Genomic DNA, 20,629 nt, shown 5'->3' on the forward strand with positions numbered 1-20,629 from the left:
CGTGCGTGTGGTTTACAAAGTCCGAACCCAAGACAGCGGGAGGGGCGGCCCGTGGAAGCTGCACGGTGCTGAGAGGTGAGTCCACGCCTCTGTCCTGAGCCGGCCGGAGGGGAGGACCCTGGGGCGAGGACGGGGGACGATGCACTCCACGTGCTGACCCTGCGTCTGGCGCACGGCCCGCACTTCAGCAAAGGGCAGCGGTCACTGACCACAGGTCCCTGAACGCGTATTTCTATCTGTTTCTTCTTCTGGTTATCAGACGGGGCATGTGGCCGGGCCTCGGTGTCCCTGCGATGCTGTCCTCAGAGCCCAGGCCCCAGCCCTCCTCCGGAGGGACCGGTGGGGCTGTGCTGGCGCCCCGGAAGGGATTCAGCAGCCAAGGGTAACAGAAACCTTTTTTTTTTTTTTTTGCTGAAGGTACGGATTCTCCTGGGAGAGGGCTGTATTTAGTGAAAAATAAGGGGTGATAACCAAGCAGCGAAACTGGTCTTGTCGTCAGATAAACGCGAGGTGCAGCTGATCGGACCGTGCCAGCCCGGGGCCGGGGTCTGTGTCCGGGCGCAGGGGGCACACGGGGCACACGGCTGGAGGTGGTGCCTGCTTCTCTGTGAGCCCAGCCAGCGAGGGCAGGGCCAGTCCTGGGGAGGGGTCTGTGAGCACAGCTTAGGGGGGCTGGAAGCTCTCCCCAGGGCCCCAGGCAGGGTGGGGGTGACAGGGCTGTTGCCACGGAGACAGGAAAGCTCCCTCCTGTGCGGTGAGGGCCTCGCTCAGGGCCCAGGTGCAGGTCACTGGCTGGGACAGAGGAAGGGCCGGCCAAGTGCTCAGGACGCCGGGGGAAGGGAGTCGGGGTCTCGGGCCAAACACCTTGACCTGCATGTGCCCCCGGGACCCCTGCCTGCACGGGCCGGGGTGCCCAGCAGTGACAAGGAGCCTCGCTGCCTCACGGGGGCCCCAAGGCTCCTCCTGGGGGAGGAATGTGCAGGGACAGCTCCCTGGGACGTGAAAGGACAGGGTGCCCACTCCCCAGTGGTTTTGCCTGTCTGAAATCACGCCCTGAGGACACCCTCACCCCGCCCTGGACCCGCCCGTCCTCCCTCTGCCCAGGTGGGAGCTGTGGCCCGGCCGGCGGCCCCTCGTCAGCCTGGGGAAGCCTCTCAGGGCACGAGTGGTTGATGGGGCCCAGGCAGGACGGGGGCTCCACACCCTGCGGGTTCAGGGCCCCTTCGGTCTGGGCTCTGCGTGGTGTAGCCCCTGGGGCTCAGCCCTCATCCCTGGTGGTCTCACCAGCCTCCTGACAGGCCCGTCTCTGAGCCGGCGACCTCTGACCCCCAGACACAAGTGCCCTGCCCCCTCCTGTGCCTGCCCCTGTGCCATCCGTCCGTCTCAGGTCCAGCCCAGCCCCAGGGAGATTCCGAGGAACAGGAAGGACTCCCCTCCAAACCGCCCTCCGCAGTCTCCGTCCTGGCCACCGGCAGCCCCGGCCTCCAGTCCCTGCGGCTGCGCCTAACTCGCCAGAGACACCTGCTGGTTCCGCCTTCAAAATGCACCTGGAATCGGAGCCCCACCCCCACCCCCACCCCCACGGCCACCATCTGCCACCGGCCACCATCATCTATCTCCTGCCTGGGTGCAGGGGGCATACGGGAGCCAAGGCGTTTGGCCTGAGACCGACGCCCAGGGTCCCGGGAGAGGGGTCAGCCCGCTTCTGCCTGTGCAGAAGGCGCGCTCCCCGGCTTTGGAGATGGGGCGCGGAGGGGGGGGCGGGGAGGGCCAGGTGCGGGGTCGCTGACCAGAGTCTCGGGCACGTGAAGCCATGGGGCTGACACATTTACGCTGGAAGACAGAGCAAACGGCCCCTCTGGGTGCCCTTCCCCGGACCATCCACGCCGGGCACACATGGGCCATGCCATCCTGCCCGGTGCCCGCTCAGGCGTGAGCGTCGAACCGTCAGTCTGCTCGAGGGGCTCTGCCTCTCGCTGGCGTAGGCTGAGCCCCTTCCTCCCAACCCTGACCTGACCCTGACCCTGACCCTGACCGCCAGCTTTTACCACCCGGGGCTGGAAGTTCCTGCTGGGGGCGCCCAGAGCCCGGCTCACCTGGACAGCTCCTCCAGCTTGGATTTGGCATAGTCCAGGCTGTTCCGCTCCACGTGCTCGTGAGGGGTGTGGGCCAGGAGCTCGTGCAGCGTCAGGATGTACCTGGGAATCTGTGGCGGGAAGGGGCAGGGGGCAGAGGCAGGGATGGGGAGACAGGGACACGGAGAGACAGAGCAGCAGCACAGAAGGACAGAGAGAGCAGGAAAGAAGGGCCCTCAGCTGGGAGGACTCCCAGGAGCAGGGCTGGGGAGGGAACTGGCTGCACTCTGTCCCTTGCGGCGTCCCACGGAGGCTGGTGGGCTCGGGCCCCGCGGCCGGGCCTGCACCCGCCCAGAGAGCCCGCTCTGCGGCGCTGGATGGGGCGCGCGGCCAGGGTCAGGGGCCAGCTCCCCATCGCCTGCCCCGGGCAGCCCCCACGCCCTGCAGGGCCAGGCCCCCTCCTCACTGTGGCCGCACTCGGCCACATCCCCCAGGCGCCACTCGGACCACGAGGTGGGTGAGGAAGGTATCCAGCACCTGGAACACGGGGGAGGAGGGGAAGGCGTCCGGCACCTGGAACATGGGGTAGGTGAGGAAGGTCTCCAGCGTCCTCTCCTCGCAGTCTGGCTTGGCCTCGTAGTGCTTCAGCAGCTTGTCGAAGTCCCGGTTCTGTTTGCAGTGCGCCAGGATCTGCAGGCTATACTGGTGGTTCCGCACGAACTCCTGGTAGATGTTCAGCATGGGCAGCAGGATGTCGAACAGGTCGGCTGCGGGGAAGGCGGGCTCAGCGGGGGGCGGGGGGCCCGGGGGGCCCGCCTCGGGGTGCCGCCGCCCTATCCAGGGCCGGCCGGAGGGGCGCTGGGGCCACCCCCGAACCGCAGACTCGTGGAGACGGCCCGTCTGGCGTGGCCCCCGTGGGCCAGAGGGCCAGCAGCGGGCTGCGGCGGGGGGCCCCCACCCCTTCGGGACGCCGCACACCCTGACGGCTCCCGGCTGGGAGGCCTGCCTGGAAGTGCTCTCTGCGGAGGGACGCGGCCTCGCCCAAGTCATGCTCGACCCGACGGCGGGCCCGGGTGGGGTGTGAAGCGGGGGGGGGGGGGGCCCGCCTCAGTCTGTGACATCTCTGAATCACCCCAGCTCTGGAGTTTCTGTGGGGTCGGCCGAAGCCTCCGCTGTAACTGCCCCCTGCCCTGGCTCCCTCACCGTGTCACACGAGGGCTCCCAGGAGGCCTCCCTCCTAGCCTGTCCCACCTGTGACACAAGTGATGGCCGAGGTCACGCGGGGACTCTGTGGCAGACGTGGAAGCAGGTCTCCTGACCACATGGCTTCCTGCCACACCACACACCCACCCGAGCCCGTCCCTTCCCCCACGTGCCCCTCCGTTCCTGTCTTTCCAGACCCGCCTCGGTGAGGTGGGTCCCCCGCCGGCCTCCTGCCCTCCCAGCCCCCCAAAGCCCAACCACTCTCCCTAGATCTCAACACTCGCCGGGTGGGATAGACCCACCGAAACCGCTGCTCAACCCCGTTAAGAAAGAAAAGGATGTGTCCTGGTCATAAACTCTGGGCAGGGGCTGCTGGACGGGGCATTCCTCTGCCCAGTGGACGGCATCCTCGACTGGGAAGGACAGGAGGGGTGGCCCCCGTCTGTCCAGGCCGCTCTGATTTTGACCTTGGGGACAGTGGGGGGTCTCTGACTTGAGAACACAAGAGAAAGCACCTGCCCGGTCAGAGGCATCCATGGCCCGAGGGCAGGGAAGCTTTGGGTCAGTAATTCTGCTTTTGGAAACTGATAGTGAGGAGAAGTCGTCACTGGCAGAGATCATTACTTCTGAGCCGGCAACGGGCACCGAAGCATTACGCACCCAGCAAAAAGGATGCTTCCAGAGTAAGAAAACACTGGTGCTGTGAAGTTAGGCAAAATAAATCAATAAATAAAAATAAAAATAAATAAAACAGCAGCAAGATTCAGAATCTAAATTCAGTATGTTTGCAATTATGTAAAATGGGGAAAAAAAACCCAAGATCTCTGCATAGAAAAAAAATTGGAAGAAAACACACTGAAATGTTTATAGCACTTATCTTTGGAAGGAGAACGACGATTGATATTTTTAAACCTTTTCCCCTTTTCTAGATTCTCAAATTTTCTCAAATGGGTACATACACATTATTTTTAAAAGGGAAAAGTACATAAGTACCTAAAAATACGCCGTTTCCTCCTAGAAACGCAGTTTTTGCCAACACGTGCGTTCTCTTCTCCCTCTGGGGGATTCGGTGGGTTTCTGGGGGGAGCTGCTCCAGGACGGAAGCACCCCCGGCCCGGACGGCGGCCCCGGCGAGGGCCCTGGGGGGAGGTGGGCGGCCGGGGGCCCTGCGAGGAGGGCCAGCTACTCACCCAGGACCAGCGTGGGCCAGCTGGAGATGCGGGCCTTCAGGCCCTGGTAGAAAATCTGGTGCAGGAACATGATGGTCTCGCTGGAAGGGGAAAGCGCGGGGTGAGCCCCGCCCGGGGGGGGTCCCTGCCCCTCCAGGGCGCCGCGCCCCCGCCCCAAGCCAGCCCCCTGAGGACCCCGCGGGGCTCTGCAAGCGAGCCCCCTTCTCCCCTGAGACCCCGGCACACACACCGCCAGCACAGACAGCGTCACCTGTGGGGCCCGGTGTGGGACGAACACCAGGACCCTTGTTAAAAAGCAGTCGAGAATTTCGGCCTCAAGTGGGGGCCGCGCCCCGGGAGCCTGAACGCAGCACTGGCTCCCGGCCTCCCTGTGCCCCCAAGTTCTCACCTGCCGGGAGCGCCCCCTGGGGACCCCTGGAGGAGCCCAGGGTCACACGGGGGCCCCGGTGGAGTAAAGGCCATCGAGGGATGTACAAAACAGGCTGTGGCCTCAGACCCGCAGGAAGCAGGGCTGCACTCTGCCTAGGCCCCTCCCCTGGCTGTGTGACCTCGAGCGAGACGCCGAACGTCTCTGATCCTCAGGTCTTTCACACAAAACGTGGAGGTGCGACGGGACGCACCTGCCACTAACGGGACTATTTCAGTGGGGGGGGGGCACTCAGTCACCGCTCACTCTCCACCACCCTTTGGGGCAAAGTTAAGGGAGCAAAAGACCCAGTGTCCCCAAGCACCAGCTCCGTCGCCCCCTGACGTGCCGGGGGATGTGCGCTGTGCTGGCAGCTTGGTGCTCTCCAGGCAGCCACACTGGCCCTGGCTTCCCTCCGGCACCCCCTCCCCGCCCACGGCTCTGCAGGCAGCTGGCCCCAGAACACAGCCCAGTCTGTCCTCACAGCTTGTCTCCTCGGGGACAGACTCCTGCTTCCTCCTGCAGCCCCTCCCCCTCCCCCCGGGAGAGGTGGAGGGTCTCCCCAGAGCGGCTGGGGCTTGTCCTGAACCAGACGGGGAGTCCCGTAGGATGCTAAGGTCGTACACCCTATTCTTGGACCGGAAAACAGAGGCCCAGAGAGGAAGAGTTGGGGCAGCCGGAGCCTCTGAGCCCCGCTTTCCCTCTCCCCGGAATGTTCTCTGTGTCTGTGCTCTCTCCTCGCCCCCGCCCCCTTGTTCTGCTGTTCCAGGCACAGGGTATTTTCCCCCAGGGGGGGCTGGTGCAGGAGCCGTCCCCTCTCCCAGCACCACGTGCCCTGGGGTCTCGCTCCGGGGTGGAGGGTGCTGAGGGGCGCAGGGATGTGGGGAGCAGAACGTGGGGTACCCCTCATGTATAGAGGGGCTCTGATAGGCAGGGGGCTCTGTGACCCCAGAGGGGAGAAGGAGGGCTGGGAGGGAAGTGCAGAGACAGCGGGGGCAGGTGGGGTGGGGGAGTCGGGGACAGAGACAGACACCGCCTTCGGGCTGAACAGCGAAGCCCATGACCCCATTATACCCACGAGACACACAGACTGGAAGAAACGTGGCACTGGGGGAACGTATCAAGGATCCACATAGAGGACACCTGAGTTCTCATTCTGAGTGTGGTCATGAGGGAGACCTGACTGTCATCTCCCTGAAGTCCCACGAGAATGGCCCCCCAGGTATGGGGACACACAGATCCCCGACCAGGGACATCCCCAATGTGTGCGGACACATGAACCCCCGATGAGAGACACCCCCAGCTGTGGGAACACATGATCTCCGGCCAGGGGCCACACCCTGGTCTGAAGTCATTTTTTACTTTTAGGCAAATCCCTACAGTGACTTTTGACAGGGCTGGTTTCTGTCTCTTTGTGGCCCCTGAACTAGCCTGTCGAGGGTACAAATACCAATTCCGAGAACCTTCAGGCCGCATGTGAAGACCCTTCGGGCAGTTCAAAACCAAGAGACTGACCCAAGGGTGTGTGAGAATGCACGAAGGGAAGACTGTCTGATCTGAGACAGAAGAGTGGGCGTTAGGGGGCTTTCAGGGGATCCTGAGGGAGCCCGGGGGCTCTGGACTACCTGGAGTTGCCACAGCAACCCTCGGGGGAGCCACCCCCAGGCACCTCCAGCCGACAACTGCTCAGGCTGCACCGAAAAGGAAACGCACCTTCTGAAAGTCCAGTACTGCACAGACCTCTGTAGTAGCATGCTGGGAACGTCATAAGCTGGGACTATAAAAATATAGCTGACAAAGCATCCATTTTAAAAGTATACACTGTGAGAATTTCACCTGTAATCTTACTACCTAGAAATTACCATCGTTTCCCACCTGACAGGAAAACAAAATGATCTCACTGTGCTTTGATTTGCTTTTTTTTTTTTAAATTTTTTTTTTTTTCAACGTTTATTTATTTTTGGGACAGAGAGAGACAGAGCATGAATGGGGGAGGGGCAGAGAGAGAGGGAGACACAGAATCGGAAACAGGCTCCAGGCTCTGAGCCATCAGCCCAGAGCCCGACGCGGGGCTCGAACTCACGGACCGCAAGATCATGACCTGGCTGAAGTCGGACGCTTAACCGACTGCGCCACCTAGGCGCCCCTGATTTGCTTTTTAAAAAAGCCTTGTTACGTTCAGCAAACACTTTTCCTGTGTATCAGCCATCTGAATTCCTTCTTTTGGGAATGGCCTGGCCGTGTCCAATGACTCTTTTCTGTTATTAATTTTGTTTAACGTTTATTTATTTTTGAGACAGAGAGAAACAGAGCATGAATGGGGGAGGGGCAGAGAGAGAGGGAGACACAGAATCGGAAACAGGCTCCAGGCTCTGGGCTGTCAGCAGAGAGCCCGACGCGGGGCTTGAACTCACGGACCGCGAGATCGCGACCGGAGCTGAAGTCGGACGCGTAACTGACTGAGCCACCCAGGCGCCCCTCGTTGTTCTTGTTTTAAAATGCTGTTACTTATATGTGTGTACGTCTTCATTTGAACTTGAAGACTGGCTCGCTATACTGCACTGACTGGAATTACGTTGCGTTTACAGAATATCTTGGGTGAACGCGGCAACTTTACGACACAAAGCCTTTCCATCCAAGGGTGGCCCGCTCTCTGTTGTTGTATAGCCTGCAAGCTGAGGAGGATTTTTACATTTTTAAGTGGTCTGGAAAGAAACAAAATAGTATTTCACGGTATGGGAACATACGTGACACTCACAGTTTAGTGTCCATAAACGGAGACTTAGGGGAACACAGCCACGTCCATTCATTCGTGGATCGCCCATGACTGCTTAGTTTCCACACAGACCGCATGGCCCACACGGTCTAAACTATCTGTCTGGTCCTCTACAGAAAAGGTGTGCTGATCCCTGGTCCACGTGAATAGTGTCCCTGAGCTGTGCGGTGCGTAGCTGGTACAGCTGTATGCTATGGCCCTGAACTCACCCACAGCAAGCGGGACTCAGACACCGAGTAAGTCATTACTTAAGTGTGATGGCTGCCACCGAGGGCAGCACAGGACCCTGGGGACACACAAGCAGGGACACAAGCCGATGGTGGCAAGGGATCTGGGGACGCGAGCCAAGGAAACACATGGAGGCAGAGTGGAGACACCCGTCCAGGACACAGGGTGGGAGGCGAGTTCAAGGAAGAGGCAGTGGCCTGTCTGCAGGATACACCTGGGAAGAGCTCCTGGAACCCGGCGCCCCGCCGGAGCCCAGAAGGCGTGACTCACCCAAGGCCGATGCAAGGTAAGTGGGCGGGGCCTGGCCCCTGTGCCCCCACCCTGCCCTCTGCCCATTCCTGGCAGTCAGCTGCCTCTGTCCAGCACGTCCCTCCCGCGCAGATGTGGCTCATTGATGGTGCACACGCCCCGACCCCCCAATCTCCTCGACCCGGGACTGCAGGCAGCCCTGCTCACCAGTCACAGCGGCCTCGGTGACAAGCCATCTGTCACCTGGCGGGATGCCCCTGCTCACCGGCATCGCCCGTGGTGCCCGGCACCGGGGGCCGGGCGTGGCTTTCACCACGGAGAAACAGCGCCAGTCTGCAAGCTTGTGGTCTGGCTGAACAACTTTATGTGAAAGCACACTTTCTGCTCCAAACACTTTGGAGCCGCACACTTTATGTGAAAGACCTCTCCTCCCTGGCGGAGAGGCACAGCGAGCCCCTCCCCGCTCTGCGGCATCCTCCCGATCGCCCACCTGCGTGCCCAGGGGCGCTCTCTTCCCAAGCTCCGGCCGACGACGCTACCCAGTCAGCAGCGCGGTTCTAACGGGGCTGTGCATTTGAGCCTGAGACTCCAGCAGAAAGTGACGTGCAAAATGTCTCCTGGTAAGTGGACGGCCTCTGCCCTTGGCCTGTGAGACACCGACCTCTGCACTGTGGTGGGAGGCAGGGGCCCGAGGCTCACTGGTTTTTCCTACTGAAAATAGTACAGAAACACAGAGTACGTTGACCGAGTCAATATTGAACCAGCCCTGCCTTCTCGGTGTAATGACGTACCGTTCTTTTTATGTTATTCTGGATTCAATCTGGAATGTTCTGTATCTATGAGATCTGGTGGGAGAGATGCTTTGCCTGTTTTGGGTGCCAGAATGACACCGGCCTCCAGGAGGAGGGGGGACGTGCCCCCTCCCCGTTCGACGTGGGTTCCATTCTCCGCAGGGGCGTCATGGGGGGGCTTTACTGTGACCTCAACGTCTAACTCCCACTGAGCAACCTGAGCGGGGCTCTGTGCTGGGTGCCCTGTATGAACCTCTCACTGGACCCCCCGACACCTGTATGCTCCTCCGCCGGCCCCTGCTGACGATCAGGTCGGCGCTCTGGAGGCCTTAGGAATTGATCAGGCTGCTGCTGTTTGGAGCAGATCAGTGAGACGTGGAAGGCGAGTGCCTGTCAGCCTGGGGCCCGCTGCCCACCGGGGGGCACAGGGCCTGCAGGGACCTTCTGGCACCGGGAGAGGAGGGGGCTCCTTCCTTCCTGTCTGTTCTCAGGTAAAGGCACCCGGCCTGATCCGTGCAGTCATTAAATGATAAAAATATAAAACCACAGGATACTTTTTTCAAACAACTTCTGAACGAAGGCTACGAGCTGACGCAAATACTCTTGACGGAAGATTCCAGGCTAAACGGGCGCCGTTAAAGACAGGTGAAGGGTGACAAAATCACGGGAAGGTGAGGGAAGCACCAAAGCACACCCTTCTCTCAGTGATTGTGATGAACGCTCACCAAAGACTTGCAATCTTGGCCAAAACCGCGAGAGACACGGATGTAACGACGCCTCCAGGCCCGGCTGACCCGTGGGCTGCAGACCCACTTTGTGCGACTTCTCTGGTAAACACGGTCCGGCCACAAAGGTATTTTCTCTTCCTGGTGACATTCCCAACACTCGTCTTTTCTCTAGCTTGTTCATTGTGAGAATACGATACGTGATACGTGTGGTGCACAAAATACACGTAAATAGACTACTTTTCCAGCAAGAATTCGGGTCAATGGCAGCCTCCTGGTAGTTAAGATTCGGGAAGTCCAAAGTCATATGTGGATTTCGGGGTGCGCGCCCCAACCCGCCGAGTTGTTCGGGGAGGTCACCTGGGGCCTCCCGGAGCCTCCAAGACAGCGAGCCACCCGCAGTTACGTGAAGCTCCCCACCGCAGCGTGGCCCGTGACCCACGGCACCTGTCACCCTGCTGGAGAGGCAGCTCCCTGGGCTCCACCCCAGACCTCTAGATGGAGACGCGCAGGCGCTCACGGCACGTGTCCGCAGACCGTGCCGTGCTACCCGGGACACCCGGCAAGCCACCGTGCCTGAAAGATACCGCCGGTGGAGGGCCGGTTTCGGCCAGTGACACGGCTGCGCCGGGCGTATTTTGGGCGGGTCACACGGTGACCCGCTGTAATTCCTTGGGGGGGGGGGGGCGGCGGCAATCGCTTATAAACTGCGTCTGGTTTTTTTCCCCCGTTTTTATCCCGTTTACTCTACTACCCACTGAGAAGCGCATCTAAACCATTTCTTGAGAAACTCCCCCGACCACGCGGTTGACGGCAGAAGAGCCACTGCTGGCTCGCCCCCGGTGCCGCCAACCCCACGCGGGCGCCAGAGTCCCCTTCCGGAAGAGACGGCCGCTGGCACGGAGCCCGGCCTCCAGGCGGTTACGGCCGCGTCTGGAGGCCGATTCGAAACGCGCTCGGTGGCCGCTCTGCCGACGTCTGCGCGGAACGCTTCTTAGCCGAGGGCCCGGCGGGTGCCGTGGGGAGGCGTCCGGCGCCCCGGCAGGAGCCCGCTCGATGCCGACGGCACCCCGCCCCCAGGCTCTGTCGATCGGAGGCGTCTCCGGACGCGACGTCCCGGCGGCGCGCCTCCGCCCGCCCGCGCCCCGCGCCCACGCTTTTCGGGGCGACTTCCGCCCCCGGTGACGGCGACGGGCTGACGGCGGCTCAGGGGCCCTCCGCCTCCGGGGCCGCCTCACCTGTTCAGGAAGATGCTGCTGACGTCGTCGTGCGTGATGGGTGGCTTCTTGGAGCTGGCGGCCATGCGCAGCGGCCGCAGGAAGTTGTTGACCAGGATGTGCAGCTGCTGAACGTACTCGGCCTCGGCCTCCAGCATGCTGAACACCACCTGGTTCCGCTTTCGCATGCTGTCGGCGTGCGGCGAGCGGATGTAGTCCTGGATGATGGTCTTCCACTTGCGCCTGCACAGCCAGCCGCGCAGGAAGCTCTGGACCTGGGGGAGGGCGGGGGGGAGGGGGGGTCGTCAGTGGGGGGGGGTCGGCCGCGAGGGCCCCAGGGCAGGGGGGCTCCATCGGGAGGCAAGGCAGGGTCGGGTGCCTCCTCTCGCTGCCTCCTCCGCGGTGGAGTGTGCAGGGAGGTAAGCTGGGACCAGGGCCTGGCCTGCCCGCGAGACCCTGGGCGAGTCGCCGGGTCCCATAAGCCGCTTTCCCATCCGCATGAAGGGGCTAAGGAGGGGGCGCCTGGACTCCACGTGTTGCCCCACGAGCTCTGCTGGAAATGTAGGTGCCAGGCCCCGCCCCGACCTCTGCGTGTTCCCCAGACCCTCAGCTCGCCTCAGAGGCAGGGGACGTGTGGCCCTGAGTCTCTGTCACGGGAGGGGCTGGGGGCAGACGTCTGCCAGGCCGTGCTGGGCCTCCCTCACTCCTCACCTCGTCCAACGACTGGCCTGGAAGCCTAGAAGCCTCCATTAACACTCATCGGGAGAGCGGGCGATTGGCAAATTGAACAGAATGTGGCAGATTGGTTAATCTGGTGCTTGGGGCCTCAGCAGGGCCTGCCTGGAGCCCTCCTCTGGCCTCTGCGGGGAGATGGGCACAGATACTTGGCGGGCGTGTAGTTGGGCCGCTGGGCGCAGCCGCTTTGGCAAGAGCTTGGGAGAGGACCTTGACTCATGGCCCCGGAGACGACTGTTTTCCGACGCACCTGCCTCCAGGCCAGGGGTTGGGGACCTGGGGACCGCCTGCTGGGGACCGGGCACAGGCGCTCATCAGAACCTCAGTGGAAAGGTGCGCGGACAGGCAGGATGTGGATGTGTGGCTGGGGGGCGTCTGCCCTGGAGAGGCGGCCGGCCCTGAGTCCGGACCGCCCCCTTCTAGACTCGGAGGCTCTCTCCACGAGGGAGGGGCCCGCCTGAGGCTCCAGGAGGGTGGAGATGGAGGGAGGGGGATTTCGGCAGGCACAGGGAGATGTTCCACCCAGAATGCTTCCCCAAATGGGCAGAGAAGCCCAGGGGAGCCCCAGCAAAGGGGAGCCCTGCCTGGTGGGGTTCGGCTCAGACCTGGTGGCAAAGCCCAGTGCCTGAGGGGGCCTGGCAGGTCCCGCCGACGACGCAGGAGGCCAGCTGGTGGGGACTAATGGGGCTTGCGTGGGCAGCAGTGTGTCCCGGGGACAGAGGAGGTGGCTCTGGAGCTTGGAGGCTGGGGTTTCAACGTCACCCGCAAACAGCTGTGTGACTTGGGCAAGTGGCTTTGCCTCTCTGCGCCTCAGCTGCCCCCCCATGTGAAATGCGGATGATGGCAAAACCCTAGAGGCCTCTGCGTGAAGGGTCTGACGCATAGAAAATGCTTAATGAATGTTGGCTACTTCTATTTTTGAGAAACAAAATCCAGATCATTTAGCTTCTAAAGCACTGGCAACAAACTAAAAAGAAAAAAGCCCCCCACGCCGTGCGGGTTGAAGACCCCAAACACACACACTTCCCCCTGCACCTGCCCCCACTGCTGCCCCAGGCTGTTGGTCGGCACCCTGCCCCCTGTACCTGCTCCCATGGCTGCCCCAGGCTGCTGGGTCAGTACCCAGAGCCACTGGGCGGGTCCCCATGCCATCTGGGCTCCCACAGATCACAGCAGCAGGGTCAGCTTTGGGGCCCCGTGGACTTCCAATCTGGGGTGTGCTGGGGACCAAAGCCATGAGGAGAAGGCTCTGCATGGGGAGGGGACTGTGGCCTTAGGAGGCTGTCCCGTGTTGTGGGAGAAGCTCCTGGCCGACAGCCTCTCAGCCTGGGTTCCCATCCCGGCCCCCCACCCACTCCCTCTGCTCTGGAACCTGCCCTCCCCACCTATAAATAGAGTGCATCCAGTCCAAGGCCGGGGCTGAGGAGGGGGTGGCCGGCCCTGGGGGTGGAAAGACAGTCGGTGACAGTGCCCACCCCGGGCAGGGCCGGGAAGCTCTCAAAAGAGGACAGCACACACCTTCTTAATCTTCTTGATGTCACTGTCCTCATCGTTGGGGGTGACAGTCTGGGTGGACTGGATGCGCTCGTTGTCCCTGAGCAGAGTCGCGATCTGTAAGAGACGAGGGCGCGGTGGTGAGTGGGGGCCCCCGCCCCACCAAGGGCTCCTGTCCCCCGCTCTGTGTGCGGCTGCCCACCTGCACACCCAGGCCCCAGCTCCTGGCGAGAGGCCCCCGCGCTCTCCGGGCGGCGGGCACCCCAGTGCAATGTGGCAGCTTTGGCCTCAATCTGTGATTCTCCTCCCCACAGCCGAAACCACCAGCCCCTTTATTTCTGAATTTTTGTTGTGGCAAAACAGCACAGAACAACTATTTAAACCAGTTTCAGGCGCAGAGGTCACTGGCACGAAGCACAGGGTGCCGCCGTCCCCACCGTCCATCTCCAGGACTTTCCACCTTCCCACACTGAAACTGACCCCATTAAACCACGTTTCCCCCTCCTCTGGCCCCACCGTCTAGGTCCTGTCTTCCGTGAACTTGACTCCTCTAGGGACCTCCTGTCATGAGTGGAAGTGGAACCCTACAGAACTTTTGTGTCTGGCTTAGTCCACCTGCTGTGACGTCGTCAGGGTTCGTCCACGCTGCAGCAGGGGTCAGCGGACCCCTTCCTTCTCCTTCTCCGTCCTCTTTAAGGCTGGATAGGGCTCCGTGCTGTCTGCACACCGCGCTTGGCAATGCACTCACGCGTAAGCGGACACTTGGGCGGTCCCCTTAGTTTTTCCGACAAAACCCTGCTGCCGTCAGAGAAAAGCAGGTGGCGGGGGCAGAGCCACTGGCCGTCCCCTCCCCTGGGCAGCCCTGAAGCGCTTCTCCGACCGGGAGCCTCTGTGGAAACTGCCGGCCTGGAAACAGGACGGCCCCGCGGAAGGAACGTCTGAGCTGCGCTGAAAAGCCTCCATCCGGCCGATTTGGGGATCGTGCGTCAGCACCTCCACCCGGCCGATGTCAGCAGAGCTGCAAGAACAGAACCGAGGGGCGGGGGGCGGGGCCCAGCCCCTCCAGCCTCCTTCCCGCCACTCCGGGGCGCCTTTCACGGGGGCTGTGGCCCCCCATTCAAGAGCTGGCATCCCCCGTCTCTGCCTGCCACTCTCATCAGAGTGCTCCCGGCGCTCAGCACACGCCTGCGGGCTACGTCCACGCGAGGGAATCGGACCGGCAGCCACCAAACAAACAAACGGCAGGCACAGGAACGCAGGGCGGCCGCGCAGGGGAACCTGCAAACGCTCCGGGCCACAGCGCCCTCTGCAGGGCGTGTGGCTCCGTCCCGTCGAGGCCGCGAGCCGCGCCGCGGGATGAATGGGCTCTCACAACTGAGCACTTTTGGAGCAAAACGGAGCAGTCACCCCCTCTCCACGCCCCGGTTGCTAAAATTACCCCAGCCTCCGCTTGCGGAGTGGCTGAAAATATCCGAGGAGCATTCCGGCCGCGTGGACCCTTCTTCCTCTCGTTCCCCCTCCCCCCACCCCTCCCGGCTTGTTGTCAGCTCTCTGCAAACATCTGCACGTTGGCAGAGGCGGACTCTTTGATCCATACGCCAGAGGGCTGAGGACACACGCACGCGCACACGCACGCACACACAGGCTCTTAGCTCAGAAACGTGGGGATGCCCGGTCAACACCCCCACCTCTGGCCCGACATTATCGCTTCCCAGCGGCCGTCTGCACACGGTACCCTTTTCTCTGTACAGCGGTGACCTGCGTCTGTGTGTGTGCACGCACGCGTGTAAGTAGCCTGTTCTTAAAACTGATGGTGCTCTTCTCGGAGAGACGCTTTCCAGGACGACTCCTCGGCAGAGGCCAGGGCGAAAAATGGACGCAATTAGGTCAGGCGCTGCGTCGCTGCACAGGCGGCACTGGAAAGCCCTGGGGGGCGGACTCTGGGGAGCCGCGAGCCCAGGGACCCTGCAGAGGTCTTGGGCAGTGGCTTCTCCCTGCCAGGAGCTGGCGGTCCCAGTGGGCCCACAGAGGCAGCCTTTCTCCCCACCGGGCAGGTCCCTCCGGGGATGGCTTGGTGGGCACCCAGGGCCTGCTCGGCTGACCCTCGTCAGCGATGGCCACAGAGAGCTGGCACCTTGGCTCCTACCCCAACCCGCTGGCTCGCACCCCGCTCCGGCCCGGCCTGGCTCACGCCGGCGTCTCGCTCGTCCTGCCCACTTGCGACCCTGCGGCCTGGCTTGCTCGGCCCATCGGGGGCAATCCCTCGCTTGCCACACACTCTGGGGCCCTGAGTACCGGCGCCCGCCCCACTGCGCCCCCAAGATGGGGTCTTTGGTGCAGAATGCATTCAGTCAGCGCGGCAACTGACGGCAGAATGAGCCCATGGTGTTGCTTTTTGCTAAGCAAAAGCCAAGGTTTTGCTAACAATTTCTGTATTTCTTGCTTTTCAAACAGCTGCCGCACAGCCCAGCTCTCTTCCCCTCTCGACTCCCTCTGGCCTCTCCTAAGCCACGCAGGCGTCCATCTTGGTCCTCCCGGGCCAAGCCCATCAGCACGTCCTGGGGACGTCTCTGTGCTGGGCTCTGGTGAGACACAGCTGGAACTGGGTGAGTCAGATCCCCCTGGGGGCTCCCAGCCTAACAAGGGGGTCAGACGCCCCCAGAGGTCACTCACTGTCCGACAGGACAAGGTGAGAATGGACGCGTGCAGCTCCTGCAGTGGGGGGGGAGGGGTCTCACCAGGGAAATAGCAAGGGGCCATCCAAAAGAGGTTTTGAAGGACAAATCGAAGTCCGACAGGAGGGCGATGGGACGGAGCCCGTCCAGCAGAGGGGGCGGTGTGAACAAGGGCACGGGGCAGCAGGGGAGGCGAGGAGCGAGCCTGCAGGCAGGGAGGTGGGCCCTGTGTGGGGAGGGGTCACACGGCACTGTCCTGCTCCCCCAGAGCAGTGTCCTTGCCGGCCCGTCTCACGTGGTGGGGGTCCACGTCAAAGTCTGTTTGCAAGACTGGTTCCGAACGAATCCCTGAACCAAAGATCTCAGCGGTTTCTTCCAGAGTCAGACTCCAGGATCCTGAGTGCTTCGGGCCTGTAACTGAGTGCTCCAGGCTAGTAAAATATGGCGACAGCCTCTAAACTCCTACCCTGCCCTGTAGGCCCTACGTTAGCGCTCCAAATTTACCTCCAACCGTAAATGGAGGGAAGACAGCTACCGAAGCAAGGAAACGGAGCCAAGCTGAGCATCCCAGAGATGCCCCTCTATCACAGAAGGTCCTCAGAGCTCTGTGGCCTGACAGGTGCTCCGGGGAGCCCAGAGACCCAGCAGAGGTACACAGCACGGTGCGGAGCTCTGTCTGGGCGTGATCTGCAGGGAAACACGGCTGCGGGGCTGGAGGGGGGAGTGCGCACGGCCTCAGGGCTGGTTTCCCGGCGTGTGACCGGTGCAGCGCCCCGGACCCTAAGGGCCCAGGTTTGGTTCAAGGCTCTGCTGTTGCTGTCTGGAAGTTCCTGACGGCCCCACGTTTTCATTTTGCCTTGAGCCCCACAAATTATGTAGCTGGCCCCGAGACAAAATAAGACACTGGTGTGCTGGTAAATGTTTGATGACCAGCTCTCTGAAAGAAAAGCTGTGACAGGCAGCAGGTGCCGAGTTCCATGGGGGAAACACGCCCACCGTGGCCCGTCTTAAGCTGCCAAAGTCGAGAAGCCAGCCTGAGTGACTCTGGAAGGCGAAACGGCAAGTTCCTGCAAGAGCCGGTGCACACGCGCCATGGGGCGGGCGACGGGCTTGGTAGCTGCAGGGGAGAGGTGGGTGAGAGACCCCCGTGACCGGAAGGGCAGAGGTTGTGAGGGCAGCCGTGTCTTCTGTTTGGGAGCAGTTTTCGATGGCCGTGGAAGCCCCCCCCCCCCCCCCCCGCCTCTGTGTCCAACCTTTTGCACAGTCTGTTCCGTATTTTGCACACCAGCTGCATCGGGGTTTGGGGACCGAAGGGGGAAGCAGTCGGGCAGTCGTTAGACTCTGGGTCTCCTGCTCGACGACGCAGGACTGGGCTTCTCGGTCCTCTGCCACCCGACGGTGGGCGTGGTCCTGTGATGCGCCTCTGTCCCCGGAAGTGTGAGGTGTTCCCCTTCGCACGCGTGAGCCCGGGGCCCGTGGGCCGTGGCCCCGACTCTGGTGAGAGCGCGGGAGCAGGGCCCACGCGAAGGAGCAGCGCTCGCTGCTTGAAGCCCCCGCGATGAGGGGTTGTGGCCGCCGAGGCACTTGGGCCACCCCGACAGGGGTGCGTGGTGGCCGCCGAGGGCTGCCTTCGGGCCGCTGCTGTGGACAGGGGAGCCGGCTGGAACCAAGAGGTGGCCAGGAGAAGGCGAGGCCTTGCAGGCCCTCGGGACGTGTGAGAGGGCGCCGGGGTTTATTTGGCCGTGGGAGGTCAGGGGGACCCTGGAGGCTTGGGGCCACGCAGGCGACACCGTGGTGGGTGAACGTACACCCTTCCTGCAGGCCCGGCTCCTCAGGAGGAGGAAGTTTCCGGCAGACGCAGGCCAGGGGTCCGGAACCAGGAGAGCCAAGTCCGAGCCGGGACTCCATCACTCGGGTGACCTTGGAGCCACCTTGGCTAAGTCCCTTGCTCTTCTGTGGGCTCAGCGTCTTCAGATCCCTCCAGCTCTCAAGTTCCGAGGCCTGTCTTCCTCCCGGGGGGTCACTCATCGCTCGCTCGGCTTCTCCGTGCCTCCGGCCTCCCTCACGGCCTACTTCCTGCAAACAGGCTGCATCCCCCTGGCCTGCAGCACGTGTGTGTGAGACACAGAGAGACCACAGCCTGAGAGCTTTACCAGGACGGCCTTTCTTTCCAAGTCCCTTCAGAAGAATGCTTTGCCCCAGAAAACTAGGGGGCAGAGGAAGCTCTGCTCCAAATTCGCACCATGTGGGGCCTCTGCTGCCTCTGACACACACACACACACACACACACTGACCTGCTTGCTTCTCCCCAGCCACAGAGGGGACCCCGCCCTTTGCACCCTCGCCTTGTCTGGTGTGCAAATCCTTCTAACACCATATGCAACATGGACCCATACCCTCTCTGGATGTAAAATGACTCACTTTCTGCCTGGTTCACACCGCAAGCTCTATCACAATGCCGATTTCATGGTACCACAGTTAGACCCCAGGGGTGGACACTTCCATACCTCCAGGGCCCAGCGGAGTGTGACGCACATTTATTCACTGAGCACCTACTATGTGCCAGGTGTGAGGGAGAGTGACAAAGGACAGCCTGGCCCTCCAAGTCCCCAGCAGGTTGGGTGTGGGGAATTGGAGAGCAGGGGTGGTGAGCCAGGGGGTCCCTGGGAGGAGGTGCTGGACTGGGGGTGGTCCCTGGGAGAGGGTGCTGGACTAGGGGTAGTCCCTGGGAGGGGGTGCTGGACTGGGGGGGTCCCTGGAGGGGGTGCTGGACTGGGGGTGTTCCCTGGGAGAGGGTGCTGGACTGGGGGTAGTCCCTGGGAGGGGGTGCTAGACTGGGGGGTTCCCTGGGAGGGTATGCTGGACTGGGGGTGTTCTTTGGGAGGGGGTGCTGGACTGGGGGTGTTCCCTGGGAGGGGTTGCTGGACTGGGGGTGTTCCCTGGGAGGGGTTGCTGGACTGGGGGTGTTCCCTGGGAGGGGTTGCCTGACTGGGGGTGTTCTCTGGGAGGGGGTGCTGGACTGGGGGTGTTCTCTGGGAGGGGGTGCTGGACTGGGGGGTTCCCTGGGAGGGTTCCCTGGGAGGGTATGCCAGACTGGGGGTGTTCCCTGGGAGGGAGTGCTGGACTGGGGGTGTTCCCTGGGAGAGGGTGCTGGACTAGGGTTGGTTCCCTGGGAGGGGGTGCTGGACTAGGGGTGTTCCCTGGGAGGGGGTGCTGGACTGGGGGTGTTCCCTGGGAGGGGGTGCTTGACTGGGATTGGTTCCCTGGGAGGGGGTGCTGGACTGGGGGTGTTCCCTGGGAGGGGGTGCTGGACTGGGGGTGTTCCCTGGGAGGGGGTGCTGGACTGGGGGTGTTCCCTGGGAGGGGGTGTTGGACTGGGGGTGTTCCCTGGGAGGGGGTGCTGGACTGGGGTTGGTTCCCTGGGAGGGGGTGCTGGACTGGGGGTGTTCCCTGGGAGGGGGTGCTGGACTGGGGGTGTTCCCTGGGAGGGGGTGTTGGACTGGGGTTGGTTCCCTGGGAGGGGGTGCTGGACTGGGGTTGGTTCCCTGGGAGGGGGTGCTGGACTGGGGGGCTTCCCTGGGAGGGGGTGCTGGACTGGGGTTGGTTCCCTGGGAGGGGGTGCTGGACTGGGGGTGTTCCCTGGGAGGGGTGCTGGACTGGGTGTTCCCTGGGAGGGGGTGCTGGACTGGGGGTGTTCCCTGGGAGGGGGTGCTTGACTGGGGTTGGTTCCCTGGGAGGGGGTGCCGGACTGGGGTTGGTTCCCTGGGAGGGGGTGCCGGACTGGGGGTGTTCCCTGGGAGGGGGTGCCTGACTGGGGGTGTTCCCTGGGAAGGGTGCTGGACTGGGGTGTTCCCTGGGAGGGGGTGCTGGACTGGGGGTGTTCCCTGGGAGGGGGTGCTGGACTGGGGTTGGTTCCCTGGGAGGGGGTGCTGGACTGGGAGTGTTCCCTGGGAGGGGTGCTGGACTGGGGTGTTCCCTGGGAGGGGGTGCTGGACTGGGGGTGTTCCCTGGGAGGGGGTGCTTGACTGGGGTTGGTTCCCTGGGAGGGGGTGCTGGACTGGGGGGCTTCCCTGGGAGGGGGTGCTGGACTGGGGGTGTTCCCTGGGAGGGGTGCTGGACTGGGGGTGTTCCCTGGGAGGGGGTGCTGGACTGGGGGGCTTCCCAGGGAGGGGGTGCTGGACTGGGGGTGTTCCCTGGGAGGGGTGCTGGACTGGGGTGTTCCCTGGGAGGGGGTGCTGGACTGGGGTGTTCCCTGGGAGGGGGTGCTGGACTGGGGGTGTTCCCTGGGAGGGGGTGCTGGACTGGGGTTGGTTCCCTGGGAGGGGGTGCTGGACTGGGAGTGTTCCCTGGGAGGGGTGCTGGACTGGGGTGTTCCCTGGGAGGGGGTGCTGGACTGGGGGTGTTCCCTGGGAGGGGGTGCTTGACTGGGGTTGGTTCCCTGGGAGGGGGTGCTGGACTGGGGGGCTTCCCTGGGAGGGGGTGCTGGACTGGGGGTGTTCCCTGGGAGGGGTGCTGGACTGGGGGTGTTCCCTGGGAGGGGGTGCTGGACTGGGGGGCTTCCCAGGGAGGGGGTGCTGGACTGGGGGTGTTCCCTGGGAGGGGTGCTGGACTGGGGTGTTCCCTGGGAGGGGGTGCTGGACTGGGGGCCTCCCTGGGAGGGGGTGCTGGACTGGGGGTGTTCCCTGGGAGGGTTCCCTTGGAGGGGGTGCTGGACTGGGGGTGTTCCCTGGGAGGGGGTGCTGGACTGGGGTTGGTTCCCTGGGAGGGGGTGCTGGACTGGGGGTGTTCCCTGGGAGGGGGTGCTTGACTGGGGTTGGTTCCCAGGGAGGGGGTGCTGGACTGGGGGCTTCCCTGGGAGGGGGTGC

The 20,629-nt window shown here is 63.0% G+C and overlaps 1 protein-coding gene across 2 annotated transcripts in view; it reads right to left on the minus strand.

Moving 5' to 3' along the window:
* Positions 1-20,629, minus strand: part of RASGRF1 (Ras protein specific guanine nucleotide releasing factor 1) — a 100,829-nt gene that overhangs the window by 46,481 nt on the left and 33,719 nt on the right. For both annotated transcript variants that reach the window (XM_045448552.1, XM_045448551.1), the window contains exons 4-8: positions 13,114-13,206; positions 10,882-11,135; positions 4,469-4,548; positions 2,649-2,842; positions 2,097-2,206 (exon numbers count right to left, since the gene is read on the minus strand). In XM_045448552.1, the coding sequence (XP_045304508.1) occupies positions 2,097-2,206; positions 2,649-2,842; positions 4,469-4,548; positions 10,882-11,135; positions 13,114-13,206 (731 nt within the window). The remainder of the gene's footprint in view (positions 1-2,096; positions 2,207-2,648; positions 2,843-4,468; positions 4,549-10,881; positions 11,136-13,113; positions 13,207-20,629) is intronic.

The sequence above is a fragment of the Leopardus geoffroyi genome, chromosome B3, assembly GCF_018350155.1.
Source record: "Leopardus geoffroyi isolate Oge1 chromosome B3, O.geoffroyi_Oge1_pat1.0, whole genome shotgun sequence".
Classification (NCBI taxonomy): Eukaryota; Metazoa; Chordata; class Mammalia; order Carnivora; family Felidae; genus Leopardus; species Leopardus geoffroyi.